At 39.9% G+C, this 21,772-nt stretch overlaps 1 protein-coding gene across 1 annotated transcript in view; it reads left to right on the top strand.

The window, feature by feature from the left end:
- TTC39B (tetratricopeptide repeat domain 39B) overlaps positions 1-10,212 on the top strand; it is a 123,981-nt gene extending 113,769 nt beyond the window's left edge. Inside the window, 3 exon segments of the mRNA XM_042912460.1 lie at positions 3,976-4,093; positions 5,881-5,997; positions 9,467-10,212. Of these exon segments, the coding sequence (XP_042768394.1) occupies positions 3,976-4,093; positions 5,881-5,997; positions 9,467-9,557 (326 nt within the window). The 3' untranslated portion in view covers positions 9,558-10,212.
- Positions 10,213-21,772: the final 11,560 nt, after the last annotated feature.

The raw sequence follows: 21,772 nt of genomic DNA, 5'->3' as shown, positions 1-21,772 counted from the left end.
GAAGTTGGATGCCACCCAGGAGTCCTGAAAAATACTTCATTTTGATTTGAGTGTTATGTCAACATAAAGTTACATCATTTTGAAATTTAGATGAAATGAAACCACATGAAAGTTCACCTTAAAAAATGAGATTTCACAAAATGCACCTTTGTAACATCCATTTGGGCTTTTAAACAAATTTTAGTATTCATTTTTGTTCAACTAATTTGTCTACTTTAAATTAACTTGCTCATTTGAATACTCTTAGATTTTCCATATTCGTTATAGAATTATGATAGGCTAAGAAAACATTGTTCCTGCCAGTAGGGGAGTTATCTAGGATTAAAGCCCACATACCTACAAACCAATTGGGAAAATGGGTATGTTTTTAATAAGTGCATATGTAAAAACCAGGAGGCGAAGGAAAACCTCTTTTTATTAAATGGAGACATTGGTAGACTATCCCCCCATACCGCCCCCAGAAAAGTAGACCAGCTCGTTTCTTGTGTTTTCCCATAAACAAAAGGGTTTTGGTTCAGTACAATGAGTTCTGATACTTGAATGTCTATCCTTTGTAGTACCATGAGAGCCTGGGACCTTTATATAGTAAGAAGTCCTGAGGGACTACTGAGTTTTTCTCTATTTGAGCAGTCTCTTCAGCCTTTACCTCAAAGCTTATTTGGTCCCTTACTAGTTGGGGGACAGATTTAAAGGAGTTAATATTATGTATCAGACTATGCATGTGCAGTACAATAGAGGTTTAGAAAACCAGACTGTTCTCTCCATTCGTTCCTTACTCTTTTTATGATCCGTTGAGATGATGGGCTTAGAGATATTTAAGCAGGGCTAGGGGAAGCTCAGACAGATGCACCGTACTTTGTACAATTCTGTTTTTGTATGTGTTCCCTCTGGGTTAAAAAAAAAAAAAAAAAGTTTTCCTTCCTGAAGATTATCTTTGCCAGATTTTAGACATGAAATTTATGATAATTTCTTCCAGGTCCGTTGTTTTATGCAGGAAAATGACCAGAGTTCCATCTCTGCTCCCTCTTCCTCCCCAGTAGTGACCTTTCAGTAATTAAGCTCTTATCTTTCAGAGCAAGGGGAAAAAGATCCAAAATTGAAAAAAAAAAAAATGAAGTTGTAAAACTGAGGTGTTGGGAATCGAATGTGTTTCTGCTTCTCTTCCTCTTGGCAAGTGTCTCTGAAGTAAAAGATGACAGAGGGTACAGTTGGTGTTCTCGTCTGACAATGCAGTTACGAAAGGCTGGTTATGGATGCAAAGGGAAGGATAAGGTTTAATAAGAGAAAAACACTTGTTAACACGCGTGGAGTCAGTGTCTGCTATTAATTCCGTTAGTGTTCCATTGGAAATCTAACTGAACTCATCATGTAGCCAGAAGTTGGTAGAGTAGTTCTGCTTTGACTACTTGCTTTGTGGAATTATATAGCAAACATGATCAGGGTTACATAAAAGGGAAAATGCTACTCGATGGCTTTTCACTTTCTAAATCTATTCTTAAATTTTTCCTTTGGTGCATTTCAGCTGGTTTCTAAAAAGTTCAGTGTGAATATTTTTGTAGTTTCGGCTTCAAGCTTTCTTTTTCCTCAGCCTGCCCTCTGCTTTATTAAGTTAAGCAGATCTTTTGTGATGAAAATGTGCTTTGGCAGCATTATTGGATATTTTTCTTGGAATATAAAATGGAAATTGTGTGTTGAAATGTTCATCTGTGAACTTGCCCATGAGGTTGAGAATCATGATAAAGCATTCCTATTTTAAGGGAAAATAATCATCTGACAGTGTTCTGTGGTGAGGAAATAGTGGTTTTGCTAAGGTTTTTGGAGGAATGTGGTGTTTTTGAGCCCATTTTCCGTATCCTTAATTCATGATCTAAATAAAAGCTAAGTGTGGCTTTACTGGTACTTCAATTTTCCAGCAAGATTTGCTGTTCCTCAGCAAAACCATCACTCACTGAGCACTAGAATTTTATAAGACAAACTTTCAAAAATGCTAATACAGAACTCAATAGAATGCATAAAAATGATACTAAAAACTAGCATCCAGTATGGTCCCTAAGGGTTCGGTTCTAGGCCTGGGAAGATATTGCTTCTTGTATGTATATTTCAGTGAGCATCCATGCTTAGAAGCATGGATATGTTTGTGTGTGGGGGGAGGGTGGGTAGGGGTTGAAAAATAGTCCTTAATTTTAATAGGAAAGGTAATGTGATATTGATACCTGTGATTTTTCTTGGTGAATGAACTATCAGAGCTTAGAAGCGAGAGGTGAGTGTCAGCTGTTTTTAGCACCTAGAGGTAAAGTGATCCCCTTCCAGTTGGTTGAGTAGCATCATTAACCTCCCATAAACAAGCAGTTTACTAACTAAAACACCAGCGTGTGTTGGTGCACCTGCCTGGCTCAGTTGGAGGCATGTGCGATTCTTAATTTTGGGGTCATGAGTTCGAGCCCCATATGGGGTATAAAGATTACTTAAATAAATAAAACTTAAAAAAAAAGCAAACCACACAAACAAATCCCCAAGCCACACCAGCGTGTGTTAATGGTGATTTCTGAGGTTTGTACTGGAAGCAGGAGGATCTCAATATGAGGACTCCCAGGCCTCACTGGTTTGGTTGACTGCCCCTCCAGTCCCCTGTGTTTGTTGTCACAGCTGAGCGTGTAAATTAGCAGTGTGTCTTTGGAATGACTTAGTTGCAGTAACTTGCAAAACCCCCGAATTCCGAAGTGGTAAATGTGAAATGGCTACCTTTGTCAGATTGATGGCATGCATAATATGATTCCTTTTGTTTAACGTTCTGTAGCCTTGCACTGTAGGAAGGCAAAGGGTCGTTTTCAAAAGGGAAAACGTGGTGAAAGAAAAACCTTCACATTAGCCTCAAGCAGTTGCAAGTTTTGTGAGGGTTTTAGGTAACTTACATGCACTTCAGAACCATTTTGTCTAATTTTATGACATAATTTCCCCCCAAAAGAACATAACCTGGGAGAATTGATAAGTTGTAAACAGAATGATCTGGAGAGGGCATTCTACTTCCTGAATTTTTAATGGGTGGGAAGCCATCTGCTTCTCCATATGGAAGTGTTATCCGCTTATGCGTGAAGCCAGCACAGTTAGACGCCAGAACCACAGGACGAGGCAGGCTCCTTGCTCCTCACTGCTTTACCTTTTATAGGATTAATAAAGCTCTTGCTTCATTTAGAGTTCAGGTTTCCTATTGTTACATCTAAGGTTACATAACTCCAAGAATGAGCACCTAAAAAAAGATTTTTTTTTTATAATATGTATTTTTTTAGGATCTCAAATATTTTTTTAAAGTTGATTTATTTTGAGAGAGAGAGAGTAAGCAAGCATATGTGTGTATGTATGTTGGGGAGGGGCAGGGAGAGGGAGAGAGAAATCCAAGCAGGCCCCTTGCTAACAGTGCAGAGCCCAACGTGGAGCTCGAATCCAGGAACTGTGCGATCATGACCTGAACCTAAACTAAGAGTTGGAACCAGCCACCCAGGCACCCCTGAGAAAAGATTTTTAAGTGGATAGAGTGAACCCCTTAGTAAATTGGTGTATTAATGTAGTAAACTCTCTATTCTTTTAATTTAAAATATTTTCATTGTATTTTATTAAGTGAAACATAACAAGTGCTAAAAATACTTCCCTTGTGTTTAAATGATACCTCTGAGGAATACCTGCCTGGGGGGCTCATTCGGCTAAACTTCCAACTCTTGGTATCGACTCAGGTCGTGATCTCTCGGTTTGTGAGTTTGAACCCCACGCTGGGCTCCATGCTGACAGCAGGGATCCTGCTTGCGATTCTCTCCCTCTCCCTCTCTCCACCCCTCCCCCACTGGTGCTTACTCTCTCTCAAAATAAATAAATTTGAAAGAAAGATCCCTCTGAAACCAAATAGCTATTAGTTCTGCCTCTTAATTACGATTTTTAAGTGTTTCTCCTTTTGTGTGTGATTTCTGCTTGTTTTGCTTTAAGGTTTGAGCGACTACTCTGTGGACGATGAGTGCCTGGTGAAGCTGCTGAAAGGGTGCTGCCTGAAGAACTTGCAGCGGCCCTTGCAGGCGGAGCTGTGCTTCAACCACGTCATCCAAAGGTACCGACAGACAAGGAAGCCAAGCGGCGTGCGCACCGTGGTTTCCAGGAAGTTGCTGTGAGACAGTGATGGGTTATCTCCTGCTGCTAACATTTCCCTCGGTGTTCCCAGGGAGAGAATCCAGTAGTGTTCTCTTTGTCCTTGGAGAGCAAAGCTATAGACCAAGAAGAACATGGCTGTATGCATTTCCACTGGGTAGTTTAAGCAGAACCCTAAGTTCTGTGAAAACTAAACGCTGTTTTATACGAGAATGTAGGAGGACTGGTCAGGACAGGTGTTCTGATAAGAGGGAAGTGACCATGTCTTTCCCAAATAAGTAATATACTGCTTTAAGGAAACATGTTAAAGAAGTATTCCTTGAGTTCTATTTTACTCGTGTTCCTGGAAGGATCAAAAGGATGACCCATTTGTGCTATGTGTTACGTTTATCGAATCTATAGTGAATTGTTGGCTCATGTGTTTTGTAATTTTGGATCGTGAGCTCCCCTCTTTGGGGTTTTGTCTTGAGACGTCTCTGAGGCTAGGATTGAAGAAGAGTTTCTCTAAAGTGATTTTGCTTTTATTTCTGCCAGATGCCCTCAAAGCAGTTTCAGCCCAGGCCCACTTTCATGTTAATATCATTGCTTAGAGGTCCTTGGATCATTTGGGCCATGTAAATTTGTTTTTTGTTTTTTTTCAATGTTTATTTTTGAGAGAGAGAGAGAGAGAGAAAGAGAATGTGCGAGGGAGGGGCAGAGAGAGAGAGAGAGAGAGAGGGAGACACAGAATCCGAAGCAGGCTCCAGACTCTGAGCTGTCAGCACAGAGCTTGACGTGGGGCTGGAACTCATGAGCCATGAGATCATGACCTGAGCCGCAGATGCTCAACCTACTGAGCCACCCAGGCACCCCAGGGCCATGTAAATTTGAATTGCAAATTCATGTGGGGGCAGGCCTATTGGTTATTAATTTCCCAAGGAATGTGTTTTTTTCCTTCCAACCTGGAGTGCAGGCCAAGGAGCCAACTTCCCTTGTCTTCCTACTATGCTGGGGAGTGGGTTTTTCCAATCTGCCCTTTCTCTGATGGAGTATGGCCCCTGATTTATACAGAGGACTCAGTCTCTGCTCTTATGTGGGCATAAGGCCTCATCTCCCTCATGGACATTGAGATACAAAGCCCTGGTTGATTAAGGCTGAAGCATATCCCAATACTGCTTTGACATCATCCACACACTTAGAGTTCTGACTTTTTTTGTTGTTGTTAGTTTGAGAGTCTTTTCTATGTTCTTGTGAGCCTAGCTATGCATTTGGAAGGGCGTTACTTATATATATTTTTTATTGCTTCCAGATGTTTTATGGTCAGATTTCATAATATTGCTGAAAACAGAAGTGTTGACAACTTCTTTATTGACTTTTTTTAGCCTTATAAAACTTCACTGTATAAAATAATACAATGTTCTTATATCTAAATGGAATCATTTCCTGAACCTGTTCATCTTTTTTAGGAGGATGACCTTGTGTTTTCCAGGGTTAATCTTTGAAGATCTGCATACATTCATATTCCTCAGGGGTGTAAACAACGCTTAGTGCTGGATTTAGATTAAGGATTAAAATAAAAGTTTAATATATTCAAAGCATATTACTTATTGGTATAGTTTGTTAAGTTCTTAGACTTTATAATGACAGTTCTGTCTGGTAATAGGCTTAGTGCTGCACCTGTTTTCTGAGGAATGGGGAAAGTACATGCATTGAAAGGGAACAAGTCGTCTCTTCTGTTAAGACTTAATCACTTTTCATTCATTCTTTTAGTGAAAAGCTACTGAAGTATGACCACTACCTAGTGCCATTTACTCTGTTTGAGTTGGCCTTTTTGTACAAAAGCCAAGGGGAAATTGACAAGGCCATAAAGACCCTAGAAACTGCAAGGTAAGTGGTGATGGCAGCTTTTCCTGCTTGCTGTAGAGTCTGGAATGTCAATACCAGTATAACAGCAGCAGTAATGTTATATACTTAGAGGTTAAAACCTTAATGAAAACTTAGTAATGATGTTACGCTCATGTGTTTTGCTGTAGTTGTGCTATTTCTAACCTTTTTGACTCTGTGACTATTTACAAATATTGTGATTGTGGGAATCTGTATGACAGTTTTCTTTGTTTTTTTTTTTTTTTTTTTTAAATTTTTTTTTTTCAATGTTTTTTATTTATTTTTGGGACAGAGAGAGACAGAGCATGAAAGGGGGAGGGGCAGAGAGAGAGGGAGACACAGAATCGGAAACAGGCTCCAGGCTCTGAGCCATCAGCCCAGAGCCCGACGCGGGGCTCGAACTCACGGACCGCGAGATCGTGACCTGGCTGAAGTCGGAGGCTTAACCGACTGCGCCACCCAGGCGCCCCTGTTTTTTTTTTTTTTTTAAGTTTTATTTATTTTGAGAGAGAGACAGTGAGTGTATATGCATGTGCGAGTATGGGAGGGGCAGAACGAGAGGGAGAGAGGGAATCCAAGCAGGCTTCAGTGTGGAGCCTGATGTGGGGTTTCAGACTCACAAACTATGAGATCATGACCTGAGCTGAAATCAAGAATTGGATCCCTAACCTACTGAGCCACTGAGGCACCCCTATATGACTGATTCTAACTTATTCTCTTTTGTAATTGGGGTTGGCAAACTCTATAAAGGGCCAGATAATAAGTATTTTTGGTTTTACAAAAAATTAAGGTCTCATTGCAACTACTCAACTGTATATGAAAGCAGTCATAGAAGATAATATGTAAATAAATGGGTGTGTCTGGATTTGGCCATTATTTTGGTCATGATTTGCTGACCCTTGGTATATTCAGCCATATCTCTCATTTCCTTGAAGAGCCAGTGATTTGAAGAAGCCCTCGGAAGCTCTCCCTGGCTCTCTTTTCCTTTTGTCTACTGTGGTAATTTCAAAGCACTTTCATTTCTGCTAGACAATGGCTCTCAGACTTGTGATCATGGCTCACTTAGCAGAGACAAAACCCCTGTGGTCTGTTTGACCACAAACCTCTTGAATGCTTCTTACAGTGGAGAAAGAATGACATAATAGCTTTAGGCTATAAACAGCTTAGTGATTCATTGGTTTGTTCATTTACTCAAGTTCAGCAGGTATTCACTGAGCACTTATTTTGTGCCGGACACTAGTAAAGGCTCTAGACAGACAACTATACATAAGCAGGCAACTTACTTAGAGGGAGATGTTGAATAAACAAATAAATAAGAAAAATAGCAATGGTACATGCTTTGCTGAGATTTACAATATGGTACAGAGTCCCTGGGTATTACTTTAGATTGGGTCGAGTCTGGGAGGTTTCCTCGAGGAGGTGATGTTGTAGTTGAGATTCGCATAATTAAAGCCAGTCTTGAGAAGATCGGTCACCAGAAGACTGGGTGGGGAGCATTCCTGGCCGAAGCCACAGCTAGGAAACCTCTAAACTGGGGGGTTGAGCCACTAGGTAGTAAACGATACTTTTTACTGAAATGAGATATACTTAGAAGAGCAGGTTCTGGGAGAGGAGAAAACATACTTCTGTTTGGACCATGGTATTTTGAAGTGCTTGTTAGGTGTCTGTGTGGAGATGGTGAGTTGGCAGTACAAGCATGGAGTTCAGTGCAAACGTCAAGGCCAAGTATAGAGATTTCAAAGTCACCAGCACAAGAGACAGTGATATTTGAAGCCACGATACTTGATGAAACCATTTTGGGAAAATTATAAAGCTAGAGAAAGAGGTCCAGCACAGCGCCTTGGGATGCGCCATCATTTTAGAGATTAAACAATAAGATTCAGAAGAAGTGGCCAGTGAGTAAGGAAGACATCCAGGAAAGCCAAGCGAGCAAAGTGTTCCAAAGAGAAGACAGTGGTCAGTTGTGATCAGGGCTGCTGAGAGGCCAGGCAAGCTGAGTCCAGAGAACTTGGCAGCATGAAGATCAAGTGACTTTGACCAGTGAGGGGAGAAAATGGAGTCAGCTGCTTCAGGCCATTTTCAGGATGTTTTGCTGTGAATAAAGCATAGTAATGAGGAAGAAGCTTTGGGGGCATCATGGAGCTGAGAGAGGCTGCTACTGCTGCTGCCTTTTTTTTTTTTTTTTTTTTTTTTAAAGGGTGATATCTGAGTGAGTCACTTTTAAAGCTAATTTGTTGAGAGTGAGAATGACTCATATTTCAGCTGACATGTATGTATCTTCAAATCTAGCTATTGGAAAATTAGAGACTATAATTACTGTCGTTCGAAGTATCCGTTATTTGGACACACTTGGTGTTACCTAAGGAATGCACAGTAAGACAAATTTATAATGATGAAAATAAGACTGGTAAGTCACCACTAAACGGGAAGACCATCAGCAATCAAAAGTCACCACCAGCTCAAGCCAGTGCTGATGATGCCTCTGTAAACGGACTTCCCGGACATTTTGGGACTGTCAGCTGTCTGCACTTTCCCTTATGTAGTTGGAGCTTCGCAGAGTTGCCAAAGTTAGTGGCCAGACCTTTAGGAAACTATCCAGTCACATCCTTTGGTAAACTCTAGTAAGATGTTGATTCAGTTTATGAATAATAACCCATATTGTGAATAAATAATAACCCTAATCACGGTTACCATTAAGTAGTTCTTAGACCTGTGTACAATGAAGAGCTATAGAAAGAAATGACTGCCACTGAAAGGAAGGAGTTACAGCTTGCCCATGGACCAGGGCGGTGTGTGAAAGTAGGAGCCCAAAGTCGAAGCCATTCTGTTGTGCTGATTCTTAGCAATCCTAGCAGACAGAAGTGACCATGAATCATCTAATAAACAGAGTTGTCAGCGAATCCGTGGATTCTTATGGCCCCTTCTGACCTTGTCACACAATAATTATTGGCCAAACCATTGTTACTTGCCTGTGGAGAATAGGAGTAATTGTGGTGTCACCACATCATGTGGCTGTCTTTGTTGTAGTTGTTGCATGAGCGTTTCAGAATGATTTTTTTTTTTTTTTTGAGGGGGTGGGGAAGTGGTGATTGATGACGTTCACCCGAGGCTGCCTTAAAAATTCCTGGTTTAGAAAAGGAGCTCAACTATTTAGGAATAATAGTTCACAGAATTTACGAAACCCTCTTCATAAGCTTCTTGCCTCGTTTGTCAATGGCTTGCTCATTAAATAGAACCTTTCTACTCAAAGTATGACTTTCAAATCACTGCCAGGAGACTTCTAGAAATATAGACTATTGCCATCCTCCTTCCCCCACAGGATCAGAATCTACATTTCCCCAAGATCTGCTGTTAATGCCTATTCAAGTTTGGAAGCAAATAAGTAATGAAGATGAGAAGAAGGGGAGATGGTGGTATTGCCCTTGGATATGAAGGAATTTTGACATTACAATTTTATTGTTATTGTCTTTAGAAACAACTACAAAGATTACTCCATGGAGTCCAGACTACACTTTCGAATTCAGGCAGCTCTTCACCTGTGGAAAAAAACTTCCTCAGATTGATCAGAACATGAAGGATGGAATTTTCCCTCAGCACCGGCATCTGCTGTAGATCAGGCCTTTCATTAAAGTGGAAAAGTGATCTTGCGAATGAGAGACAAAAAACTAATTTTATTGTCAATATTTTCTATCATCTCTGTGGTTTACTGTTGATCTGTGTCTGTGTGGTTTTTTTTTTTTTTCCTATGAAACGATGTTCAATATCGAGTACTGTCTAGAAAATTCTTATATTTTGCCTCTCCGAAAAGAATTTCATATTAGATTTGAATTGGAGAGTGAAGAAGTCTTTTAAAGGACTCACAAAATAATGAAGTCTAATTAGATTATTTATTTTTTTAATGTGGTAATTAATGTTTAAGTAGCAAATGGCTTATAAGTTGAGCCATTTTTAGGTTTGTTGGTCAGAGATATTTTGTTGCTTAGTATTTAAATGTAAGAGGGGAAATAAAAATCACCTACATTCAAAAAAGATTAACAATAACCTGAAGTGTCCTGAATAAGACAAGCAATGGGTATGAATAGGGACAGGATAATGTCCTTAATAGGATGAAGGGAACTATATCTAGAAAAGATGGTGACATATTAGGTTTTGTTTTGTTTTGTTTTTTATTCTTCATGTATGTTAAAGGTAGTGACATTTTTGAGAGACTACCCTTTTTTTTTGAATGTACTTAAGTCTGTTATAATAACAAAATTCAAAAAACTAAAGGGAAGATAAGTCATATTTTAGAAATTATCCTCAACCTTAGCAATGAGAGTCTACAATACATATATTGGTTATTTTTGTCTATAGGAAGTAAATTTCCTGCTGCTTTAAACGATATGTAAAATATCAATAATTTTTATACTCGTGATGTTGGTGAGTGAGATCTAATTTTCTAATCTCTCTAGCACTGTGATGGTTCCTTGTAAATATCCGGACTGTGCTTCGTCCTTGAACTAGGAAACACAATCAGGACAGGATGCAGCGGAGAGCCTGGCTCTGCTACTGATTAGCAGTCATTGGGGTGACCTTTAGGGAGCCCCCTGCTCTCTGAATCAGTGTATTTTCCTCATCTGTGAAATGGCAAAAGCACAGATGTCTTTCTAGGTCTCTCTCAGTTTTATAACGGTCAGTCTGTGTATTAGGTATTTTCAGTAAACAATGTCAAACTGTTCAGCCCAAACTATTTCCACAAAGTATGTGTCCTATTTTGCAGTCATCACTGTCTGCCCCCACTTCCGCCATTTGTATGTACTGGGGCTAATAACAAGATGGCATCCAGGGCGAGGAAAGACAATTCATGGATCCATGGATCAGGGTTTTGTCCTATTTCTATTCTGTGTTGAAGAATAACTTACATGGAAGCTGGAAGCCTCTGCAGTTTAACAGAAACAGCCCCAGATTGGGAGTCAGGAGCCCGTCTCTGTTAGTCCGTTGTTCCTTGACATGGAGCAAGTCTCATCCTTTCTGGGACTCAGTCTCCCCAGTGGGGATAGCAGCGCAGTGCTTGGTGCTTGCGACGGCTCGATTAGATAATGCATATGATGGCTTTTTGTAAACTGCGAGAGGCTATGGGTTGCTGTAATAATTCTGATTTTTATGCACTGATTACGATATCAACACAAAAGTATTGGCCGAGTTTGTGGTCTCTGATGTAAAATGAAAGAAATGTGTGAAATTCAGACACCTTTAAATTTATTCATGTGTCTGGCATAACCCAGATTATGAACTTGCTCGTTACTGTTTGTTTCCTGCTACGTAATTCTGTACCTAGCAGGTATTTGGTCTTGTTTTCTTATAAGGTACTAATTCTTGACCAATGCTGAGGCTGTCTTTCCGACGGAAAATGATTAATATAACTTGAGTCAGAGTACTAGCCCTTCAGGAGCATGTTGGTAGCTGTCCTGTGTTATTAATACGAATTACATAGCTTTACTTGGGGTCCAGGCGAGAGGAAATGGAATGAACTGCTATTATAATGTCAGCAGTGGAAAATATGTTTAATAATTATTTTGTATATACTTGAGAAGTAGTTTATAAATCCTTTTGAAGAGCTTTGGTAGCATTATTTTTTTAAAGTATAAACTCCCATATTATATTGTTTTTGTGAGAAGCTGCAGGTCACAGCCAATGTCAGTGAAGACTTCTCTTTCTGGGGTAATATAAAAAAATATATAAGTTAATATTGGTTATTTTTATTTTATTTTAATTCTTCACTGCCAAACAACTGTAAAAGAAATTCCTAGCTCCCGTTAAAATTTTTTCCCTTGTTATTTTTGTTTCTTATTTTGTTTATATTTTTCCTTCCTATTCTTTTTATGGTTATCTGGTAATGTGGATAGTGTATCCAATGAATGTTTAAGTGTTGTACTATCATTAATGCTACAAATATTTACCTGTTTCCCGTCCTGTTTAAGATGCCATGGTGGCATCAGTTTCATGTTACATCAGCTAATACTGCATTTTTGGAGTTATTTTGGATTCAGGGTGCTTTGTGAAGAATGAGTGCTGAAGTGACAATATTTTATCTAATGTTTTGAGGGGCATATGTGATGGGTTTGGGCTGCCAATGTGTCTGACAGTTTGTGCAATTTGTGTAGTTTTTGGTATAATTTTCTTTCTTCCTTTTCTCTAAATGGAGAGCCAGGGTTCTGATTAGTGCTGTATACATTTAAGACTCAAGTAGAGGTTATGCTTTGTAGGATTGGTGACAAGGAAGGCGTGATTTCCGCTTGATAATTAATGGAAGATTAACTTCATCAACTCTTACATGGACATGTATTTTAATGTGTCTGTGCTTCTTGTGGATACAGGGTCTCAAGGTACATAGGAAAAGGAAGGTCGTCGATTCTGTTTCTTCTGCACGTGGGGTAGAAACTGTAGGGAGATGAATTTCCAAATAATCAGCACCAAGGAAGATTTTTAATCATTGAAGCAATCTGTCACTATAACTATCTCTTTTGCAAAGGAGGAAGTTTAGCAGAGCTATGTGTCATTCCTACTTGGCCTGGAAACTTATGGTTGAACTTAGAGGTCACTCTAATGAGTCTTTGATGAGAGCTTCAAATCAGTGCGATGTGTATATAAAGAAGGCGGCTTCCCCCCTTTTGAAGGCTAATGGGTCTTTCTTCTCTTGAAGCTACTTGTAGATGTAGTTACATTGTGGTAGGGACTAATGGTCCCTACAGTCATCATGATTCTACTTCTCATCCTTCCTTTTAAAGTAGGTCTCCTAATGTTTTGCAATAATGGTTTTTCTTCCTTTGGACACACTGAAAATAATAATTACAAAAAGGTCTTTGTGACTAACTTGAAAAATTTCTGGAGTTACTCTGATTAATTCTTTATTGATTTCCATTTTTACATATGTGTTTTTTCTCTTAGTTATTCTCTCCATATTTACAAATCATAAATTCAAATGCATTTAGTTAAAATGAGTTAAGGAGGATGCCAGCGATCGTTTAGATGCCCTAAGATATTATAATTCATAGGGCCTGGGATGAATCTTGGGAAATGATCTCCTCCCCTCACTCAACTTCTGGATAGTGGTGTTTCTCCTTCAGTCCTGCTCTGTCTGGCATAGTAACCACTGGCCACGTGGGACTATTGAGCACTCAAAACGTGGCTAGTGGCTTGTGTTGGAATGATGCTGAGTGTTGGGGAGTGCTCCTCTATACATGCTGTGGTTCTGTTTAAAGTAAAGGCCTCCCAAGGGCATGCTTCCTGGAGTTCTGGCTTTCCCTTGCTGTCTACTGTGATCACCCAATCACTACAGTTACATTTTCAGTTCTGGCTCAAATATATGTATATATATATCTGTGGGGTTTGCTTTTTCTGTTCAAGTGCCCATAAACTTTCATCTCATCATTGATCAGGGTCATCTTTGATCCTTCTCCACGCTCTCAGAGCTCCATAAATACTACATCGAGACCATATTTTTAACATTATTCTTTTAATCCGATTTTAGAGACATTCCTTCTTTTTTCAGATGCAGTAGCACAAGCCATTCGAGTTGTGCTCACCTTTGCGATGTTAGTAGATTTTATGATTAAAATAACATTTTCTAAGGTTAACATTATTCTGAAAAATGTGGTGGCCTTTTCAATCCCTGTATATTATTAGTGTTTCAACATTGACTCAGCTATGCTAATATGACCATTTAAGGAATATTAGGCACTAGTTACTCACTTAGAGAATAATTTGGCAGATAGTTTATTTAAAGTTATATATTTTATGGGGCACCTGGGTGGCTCAGTCGGTTAAGCAGCCGACTTCAGCTCAGGTCATTATCTCGCAAGCTGTGGGTTCAAGCCCCGTGTCAGGCTCTGTGCCGACAGCTCAGAGCCTGGAGCCTGCTTCAGATTCTGTGTCTCCCTCTCTCTCTGCCCCTCCCCTGATTGCTCTCTGTCTCTCTGTCTCTCTGTCTCTCTCCCCAAAATAATAAACATTAAAAAAAGAATTTTAAGTTCTATATTTTAAGCCTTTTACTGCCTATTATTAATATTTTTAATGTGTATGTTTATTTAAGTGTTACATATTCACATACCTGACATATTTTTAATCTCTTTAGACATGTCTAGATCAGATGGGTAGATCGATAGAAAATAGCTTATAAATACTAAATAGACAATATTTTATCCTGCTCTTTCAGAAAGGGTGAAGGATTTCCTCCAGATTGTCTCCCCTCCTCCAGACCAGTTATTCACATATTGTTCCTTTTGTATTATATTGCTTATTGTGAAACCTCATTCCTGCTTCCCCATTGTTGGTAGTTTTATCTTTTTCCCTCTGCTGTTAGAATTCATCGTGAGAGCAAATACCCTCTCTGTCGAGCAGTTGCTATCTGATTTTGATGGCATTGAAGTCCATTCCAGTCTGTTTATAACTTCAAAACTATAGAAAGAAATGACGCGGGGACTATTTTTGTGGGTTCAGAAGGCTGAGCAGGTTCTTGGCCTGATCTATCCCAGAGGGGTGTGTGGATCTAACTTCAGAGGAAGTCCAAGCCCCATTTTGTCCAGTTTACAAATGTATCAGCACAGCAGTACTGTATGTAGTACGACCCTGCCTGGACCTTACAGTATCCACCTCACTGTATTTAATGCCTACAGATCAGATATTTAATAGGAAATCTCAAGGTACTTTATAATACCAAACTTCATGAAGTAAAACTTGTTGCATATTAATATACAATACACCTTGTAGGTTAATCCAGTAGTTCTTAGAAACATACAATTTAAATGATGAATGTAAGGGATGCTGGCATATCCCAGTGGGAGCTTTTGTTTTATTGCTGCTTAGTATTTTCTAGTAAATTTGTTTTAATTATTGGTAGTCTGTTTGCCATCACTTAGGGAAAAAAAAAAAAAAGTTCGTCTCAGTGTAACAGAACTGATAGCCAGAGAAATTGGATACAACGGACATGTTAAAGAATATTGCTTATCGTTTTAGTTTTAAAGCAGTTAGGTTATTTTGAAATGCTGGAAGTTCTTCCTCAATGTGAAGGGATGACATTCCCTGCTTGGGAAATCATAGAGACATATTAATTCCTTCTTATATTTATTGGAACCAAGTGTCCGGGTTAGTAAACGAGTTTAAACAATTTTCATTAATTACTTCTTTTTTTTTTTTTTTACCTGAAATGATTTTATTCTTCATAGTAGACAGTTGCTTTCTATACAGTGATTTATTTTTTTAAGAAAAGAATTTACATGAAAAAAGACATTATGGTAAACAGTATAAATCTTAGGGTATTGATTTAATGGTTGAAGAAAACAGTAGCGTTGGGTACGGTTTTTTTCTTTTTTTCTTTTTTTTAAATATGAAACTTATTGTCAAATTGGTTTCCATACAACACCCAGCGCTCATAGCGTTGGGTCTTTGATTTGCAAAAGGAGAACACGTGTTCCATTGATATGTGCTGTCCGGAAAAATTACTTCATTCTTACCAGCACGTCGCATTCTCAGCTTGTCTAAAGGGGAAAATTTTATAAGGAAGTAGCTCATTCCTTATTATTTTTTCCCTTTGCTAACTGTTGACATCCAAACACCTGAAGGAATTACAGCTGAGGCAATCATATGCTAGCGTTTTAAATATTTGTTTGCAGATATTCATAGAACTCTTGAATTTTTTGGTGTAAGTTGCTAAATCAGATGTAAAGGTAAAATATATATTTAATAAGTGAGAAGTATTATTTTATTACTGAAATTTATTTCTAAAGCAAATTTATTTTGTAGGTATTTCACTGAGGAAATTTTACTTTGCCTTAAAACACAAACAAAATCAACCTGTCTTGTGCTCTGCTTACCTAAGAACCCTTAATGTTACCTTGATATGTAGATCGATTTTTAAATTCTTGGAAAATGTGTATTTTTCACTTTTATTTGGATTAAACAAAAATAGTTAGAGGTCATAGACTTTGTAAATCAGTGTATGCTATGGTTTCTTGTTGAATCATCTAAACTACCCGTACGTACTTTATAATTCAATGTTTTATTAGTAAAAATTGCCAACATTTTATCTCCCTCTTTCTCTTCTCATTACACTTGAACTTAGTTTCCTATCTTTTCCATTCCCAGTGGTCACAGTTTTACAGAGCAAAACATTTTTAGAAATTGAAGATGTGTGAGTTCTATGTAAGATGAATGTGTGAGTAGCATCCATCTGCTGGTCAAATAGACATTGGATCTGGTACCAGAAAATGAAATAGATTGTGGCTATAAAAGCATTTTATCAATATAAGTCAGGCAGAAAGAAGAAAACTGTGAACCCCTGGTATTTTTCATGTAAACACTGTGTTCCCAATGAGTATTTGCTTGCCGATTCTGTTAATGTTATCACCCGTGGCTTGTAAGCTAATGCTGATATGACATCCACATTTTCAACATGAAGACAACAGTTCCTGTAGCATATTTTTAACATTAAGACATTTTTGAAAACAGATGTCATCTTCGAAGTTGTATTTTTAAGTGCAAATAAATCCTCCCAACTTGAAAGTCAACACGCTCTATTTCTCGTTCCTCAGTATTACAGAACACTCTGCGTTACTAGATGCATGTTTGAATTACCAGGTACTCTCGGAATTCTATATTCTCATTGCTGCAACTGGCCTACCTACAACATGCAATTGAATTGTGATACCGTCTTTTACGTACCTTTCGCTTGATGAAGTTACAGTCTCATTATGGTTGGTCTACGGGTAAAAGCTGTACACAACACCTGTTGCTGGTCTTTAATTGTAGCGTGATGTACACTTAGAGTTTTCTTTCTTGATAAGACTTTTTAGAACCGTTTCAGGCAAATGGGAAGGTCTCTCTTTCTGCCATGTTCTTGGCTGAGCACGAGACATGAAGGGAGAAATGGGATGGTACGGTTGTCTTGAGGGAGGATTACCTTGTCTTTCATCTTTTTTTATCATCTGTTTCATAGTTGGGAGATTCAGATTGGCTGCTGATACGTTAGTTTAAGGAGGAATCGTTAGCATTCAGTGTAACACAGTGGAGAAGAATTGGTCTCTGAGAATCAGGAGGTCTGTATTTGAGGCTGAATTTGGCTGGGTAATGGCAAGTGATCCTCCTCTCCAGCAACTTAACTTCTCTGAGCTTTGCCTAACCCCACCATTAAATGGGGACAATTTCACTACCTCCTTTGGCGAGAAGGTGTGAAAGAACCACAAAGGGCTGATCTAGTGTAAAATGCTTTCTTCTACTCCTTTAGATGAGTTAGGGTAAGTTAATATCTGTCACAACATAGGGTAAGTTAATATCTGTGACAACATAGGTGTTCCTGCCAGTGGGTGGCTTTTCTTGTGATTCAGTAACCCAAGTTCATTGTCTTGGGGCTCTGTTGTCTTCAATCCATGGCTGGTAAGGTCACTCTGTCCTTTTGCATCAAGCTGCTGAAGCTGGAGGGTTGTGAGAGGGGGGTGGCGCACATGATCTGTTCACATTCCATTGGCTGGAGCTCAGTCACCTTGCTTCACCTAGTGACAAAAGAGGCAGAAAAATGTAGTCTGCGGTCTCAGGGTAAAAGAGAAAATGGGTATCGCCAGCAGTTGGCATGTCTCTGCCACATTCCCATTTGGGCTGGATCCACCGTGGTTCTCCTAGCGTGGCCCATGCTTTCACAGTTGTCTTTGTTGTCCTTTGACATATGGGATTTTACAAAGTCGGGAATGCATTCGTTACAGCTCTTTGGATGGGAATAAAATCAGCTTGAGCTAGTTTAAAACCAACAATTCTAGGAAACATATAATACATGGGTAAAGGGTGTCTCAGGGAACCCGGGGCAGGAATGTGAGAGATCTTCAGGAAGTATTTGAATTCGGAATAAAAAGCTTTAGAGATCATTTTTGCTCTGTCTCCTATGCATCTACTTCCTTCTCAGCAGATGAACCTCTGCTAGTGGTCCATGGGCTGCACGATGAGAGGAACATGACTATGGCAAAGGCTTGTGTTTCTGTCATGTGCCATCTCTGCTTCAGGCCAGCGAGGGATCCACTCCACACCGTCCTCACGCGGGGCCCTGGGCTGCCGCAGTCTCCACCCTCCGCCATGAGAGTGGGAAGAGAGCAGGGTATATGGGAATTGGCTCTTTTTTTTGCTTCTAGTTTTTGTTTAAATTCCAGTTGGTTAACATACAGTGTAACCTGTATGTTTATGTTTCTATGAGTTGGCTCTTAAAGCATCCACCTGAAAGTGACACATAGTTCATGTTCAAAGCATATCTTAGAACTTTACTTAACTTCAGCTGGGCAGGAAAGCACAATGCTCTCATGTGCCTGGAAGAAGTGCCAGAAATAGTTGGTGACCGCCACAGTCCAGATACTTGGTCTGTTCTCCTTCCTTCACAGAAAATACACTCATTGCTGCCTGAAGGGAGATAATCCCCACATCCCATCCAATCGTGGCATCTCATGACATGCCCTGCCGTCTGTTTCAAGTCCAAATGTAGTTCCAATTCATCGGGATACCATGAACTAAAATGTTTTTTGCCCTCTACACACAACTTACATACCGGTTGAGCAGAGGCAGGATAACCCCAATAGAGACTCCCACTCTGACTGTGAAAAGTGAAGCATGGGAAACACATAACAAACATTGGTCTGTTACAAAATCCCGCATTTTGAGTCTCCCTATCTGGGGAGTGGAGAATGCTTTTTGATTAGGCCTTCATCTCATTTCCTGGGAGTATTGCCCTTGTCTGTTGTTTTCTGTGACATCTGGTTTCGCTTTCTGAGAGGTTCTTTATTTTCCGTGATTTCCTTGTCCACATCTCAAGTGGTTATCAGGGAAATTGCCCTCCTTAGGAACTGAGCAACTTTCTCAGTCCTTTTCTTGCCTCGTGATGAGGCCAAAGGATCTTTTTTCTTTTTTTAAGTTTATTTATTTTGAGAGGGAGGGAGAGGAGAGAGAGGGCAAGCATGGGGAGGGGCAGAGAGAGAGGAGGGGAGAGAGAGAATCCCAAGCAGGCTCTGCACTGGCAGCACAGAACCCAATGCGGGGCTTGAACTCAGGAGCCGTGAGATCATGACCTGAGCCCAAACCGAGTCAGATGCTTACCCCCACGGAGCCAGCCAGGTGTCCTGTGGCCAAAGGATCATTTTAAGTTGCAGAAGTTCCCATCCCTTTCAGGGAAGGTATAATTCTCTAAAGAATTAAGTCTGTTTTTTTGGTGGTTGGTTGTTTTTTCCTGTTTTTGTTTATTTGTTATGTTTTGTTTTTTTTTGTTTTGTTTTGGTCGATTTGATGCTGCAGCATGTACCAGATGATCACACCACAGTATATCCAAGAGATCATTTTCATTCCCATGTCCAACCTCCCTTGACTTAATTGATAAACTTAATAATATTGACTTGAGTCAATACCATCTCTGGGGTAAATTTCTACATTTAGGGCCAGGGTATGCTATGGTAGCAACCCCGTGTCTCAACAGTTTAAAATAACAGTACTTCAGGGGCGCCTGGGTGGCTCAGTTGGTTGAGCGTCCGACTTCAGCTCAGGTCACTATCTCGCGGTCCATGAGTTCGAGCCCCGCGTCGGGCTCTGGGCTGATGGCTCAGAGCCTGGAGCCTGCTTCCGATTCTGTGTCTCCCTCTCTCTCTGCCCCTCCCCTGTTCATGCTCTGTCTCTCTCTGTCTCAAAAAAACAAACAAACAAACAAAAATATGTCAAATGCCTTTATTGAAGTATAATTCAGATACGGTCAAGTGTACTCCTTTTAAATATACAAGGCTACATTTAGCGTATACTTTTGTGCAAGCACTATCACAGTCAAGCTTTGAACACCGCCTTCACCTTGAAAAGTTTCCTCTTGCCTGTTTGCTATCAGTCCCCACACTGCATCCCCTGACCCCAGGCAAACACTGACCTTTTGTCTCCATAGTCTTACCTTTAACACACAATTTATATAAGCGGAACTGCACAATATAGGGTGTGTGGTTTCTGGCTTCTTTCACTTAACATGATGTTTTGACGTTCATCCATGTTGTTGGATATATTTGTAGTTCTTTTTTGTTGTAGGATTGTTTTCCATGGTACGGAGATACTCTATGTTGGTTATCCACTCACTAGTTGATGGACATTGGAGTTTTCTAGGTTTGGGCTTTCATGAATAACACCACTGTGAACCTGTATATACAAGGCTTTGTGTGGACATGTTTTCATATCTATTGGGTAGATACCAGGAGTGGAATTCCTGGGTCACAAGTAAGAATATGTTTAACTTTTTAGAAAACATCCTTTCTTCCAGATGGTCTGTACCATTTTGCCTTCCCACCCTCAGTGTATGAGAATTCCCATTCCACATCCTCTATACTTGACGTCATTGGTCTATAACTGTCCAGTAGGTGGTGTCTCATTGGGGTTTTGATGCATCTTGTTTTTTAAAGCTGAGATAGAATTCACATAAAGTTGGCTATTTTAAAGTACAAAATTCAGTGTATACAATTCAGTATATTTTTTAGTGTAGCCACTGTGTCATACAGCCATCACCACCATCAAGTCCAGAACATTTTCATCGCTCTGAAAGAAGCCCTGTACCCCATTAGTGGTCAGTTCTCATTCCTTCCTGCTCCCACCTCCTGGCAGTCAGTAATCTAACTTCGGTCCGCGTGGATTTGCCTTTTCCTGACATTTCACAGGAATGGAACCATGTAATATATGGCCTTTTGGTTTTGGCTTCTTTTATTTAGCATAATGGTTTTTTTAAATGTTTATTTATTTATTTTGAGAGAGGGAGAGAAGGAGAGAGAGCGAGAGGGAGAGCAGGGGAAGGGCCGAGAGAGACTCCCAAGCAGGCTCTGCGCTGTCAGCACACGACCCGATGTGGAGCTCAGACTCACGAACTGTGAGATATGACCGGAGCCGAAATCAAGAGTCAACCGCTTAACCCACCGAGCCACCCGGCACCCAAGCATAATGTTTTCAAGTTTTATCCACGATGTAGCATGTAACTATACATTATTTCTTTTTATGGCTGAATAACATTCCATTGTTTACTAGCCGAGGGACATTTAGGGTATTTCCACTTTTAGGCTATCAAGAATCATGCTCTTGTGAACATTCGTGTATGAGGTTTTACGCAAACATGTGGTTTCAGTTTTCTTTTTTTTTTTTTTTTAATTTTTTTTTTAACGTTTTTATTTTATTTTTGAGACACAGAGAGACAGAGCATGAACGGGGGAGGGGCAGAGAGAGAGGGAGACACAGAATCAGAAGCAGGCTCCAGGCTCTGAGCCATCAGCCCAGAGCCCGACGCGGGGCTCGAACTCACGGACCGTGAGATCGTGACCTGGGCCGAAGTCGGACGTCTAACCGACTGAGCCACCCAGGCGCCCCTGGTTTCAGTTTTCTTAGGCACATACCTAGAAGTGGAACTGCTGGGTCATATAGTAATTGTACATTTAACTGTTTTGAGGAACTGCCAAACTGTTCCCAAAGTAGCCATACCTTATAAAGTTACCGTAACCAACCTCTGAGAGTTCCAGTTTCTTCACATCCTCACTGACACCTTAACTGATTTTTGAGTATAGCCATCCCAGTGGGGGTGAAGCGGTATCTTGTCACAACTTGGATTTGCACATCGCTATTGTCTACTGATGTTGGGCATCTTTTCATATGTTTATTAACTAGTTAGACATCTTTGGAGAGAAGCATCCGCCTGATTTCTTTACTCACTTGAAAATTTCATCATTGGTCTCTATTATTTAGTTGTAAGAGATCTTTGTTTATCCTG

The sequence above is a fragment of the Panthera leo genome, chromosome D4 (assembly GCF_018350215.1).
Source record: "Panthera leo isolate Ple1 chromosome D4, P.leo_Ple1_pat1.1, whole genome shotgun sequence".
NCBI classification, from domain to species: Eukaryota; Metazoa; Chordata; class Mammalia; order Carnivora; family Felidae; genus Panthera; species Panthera leo.
This window is presented reverse-complemented; position numbering and strand designations above follow the sequence as displayed.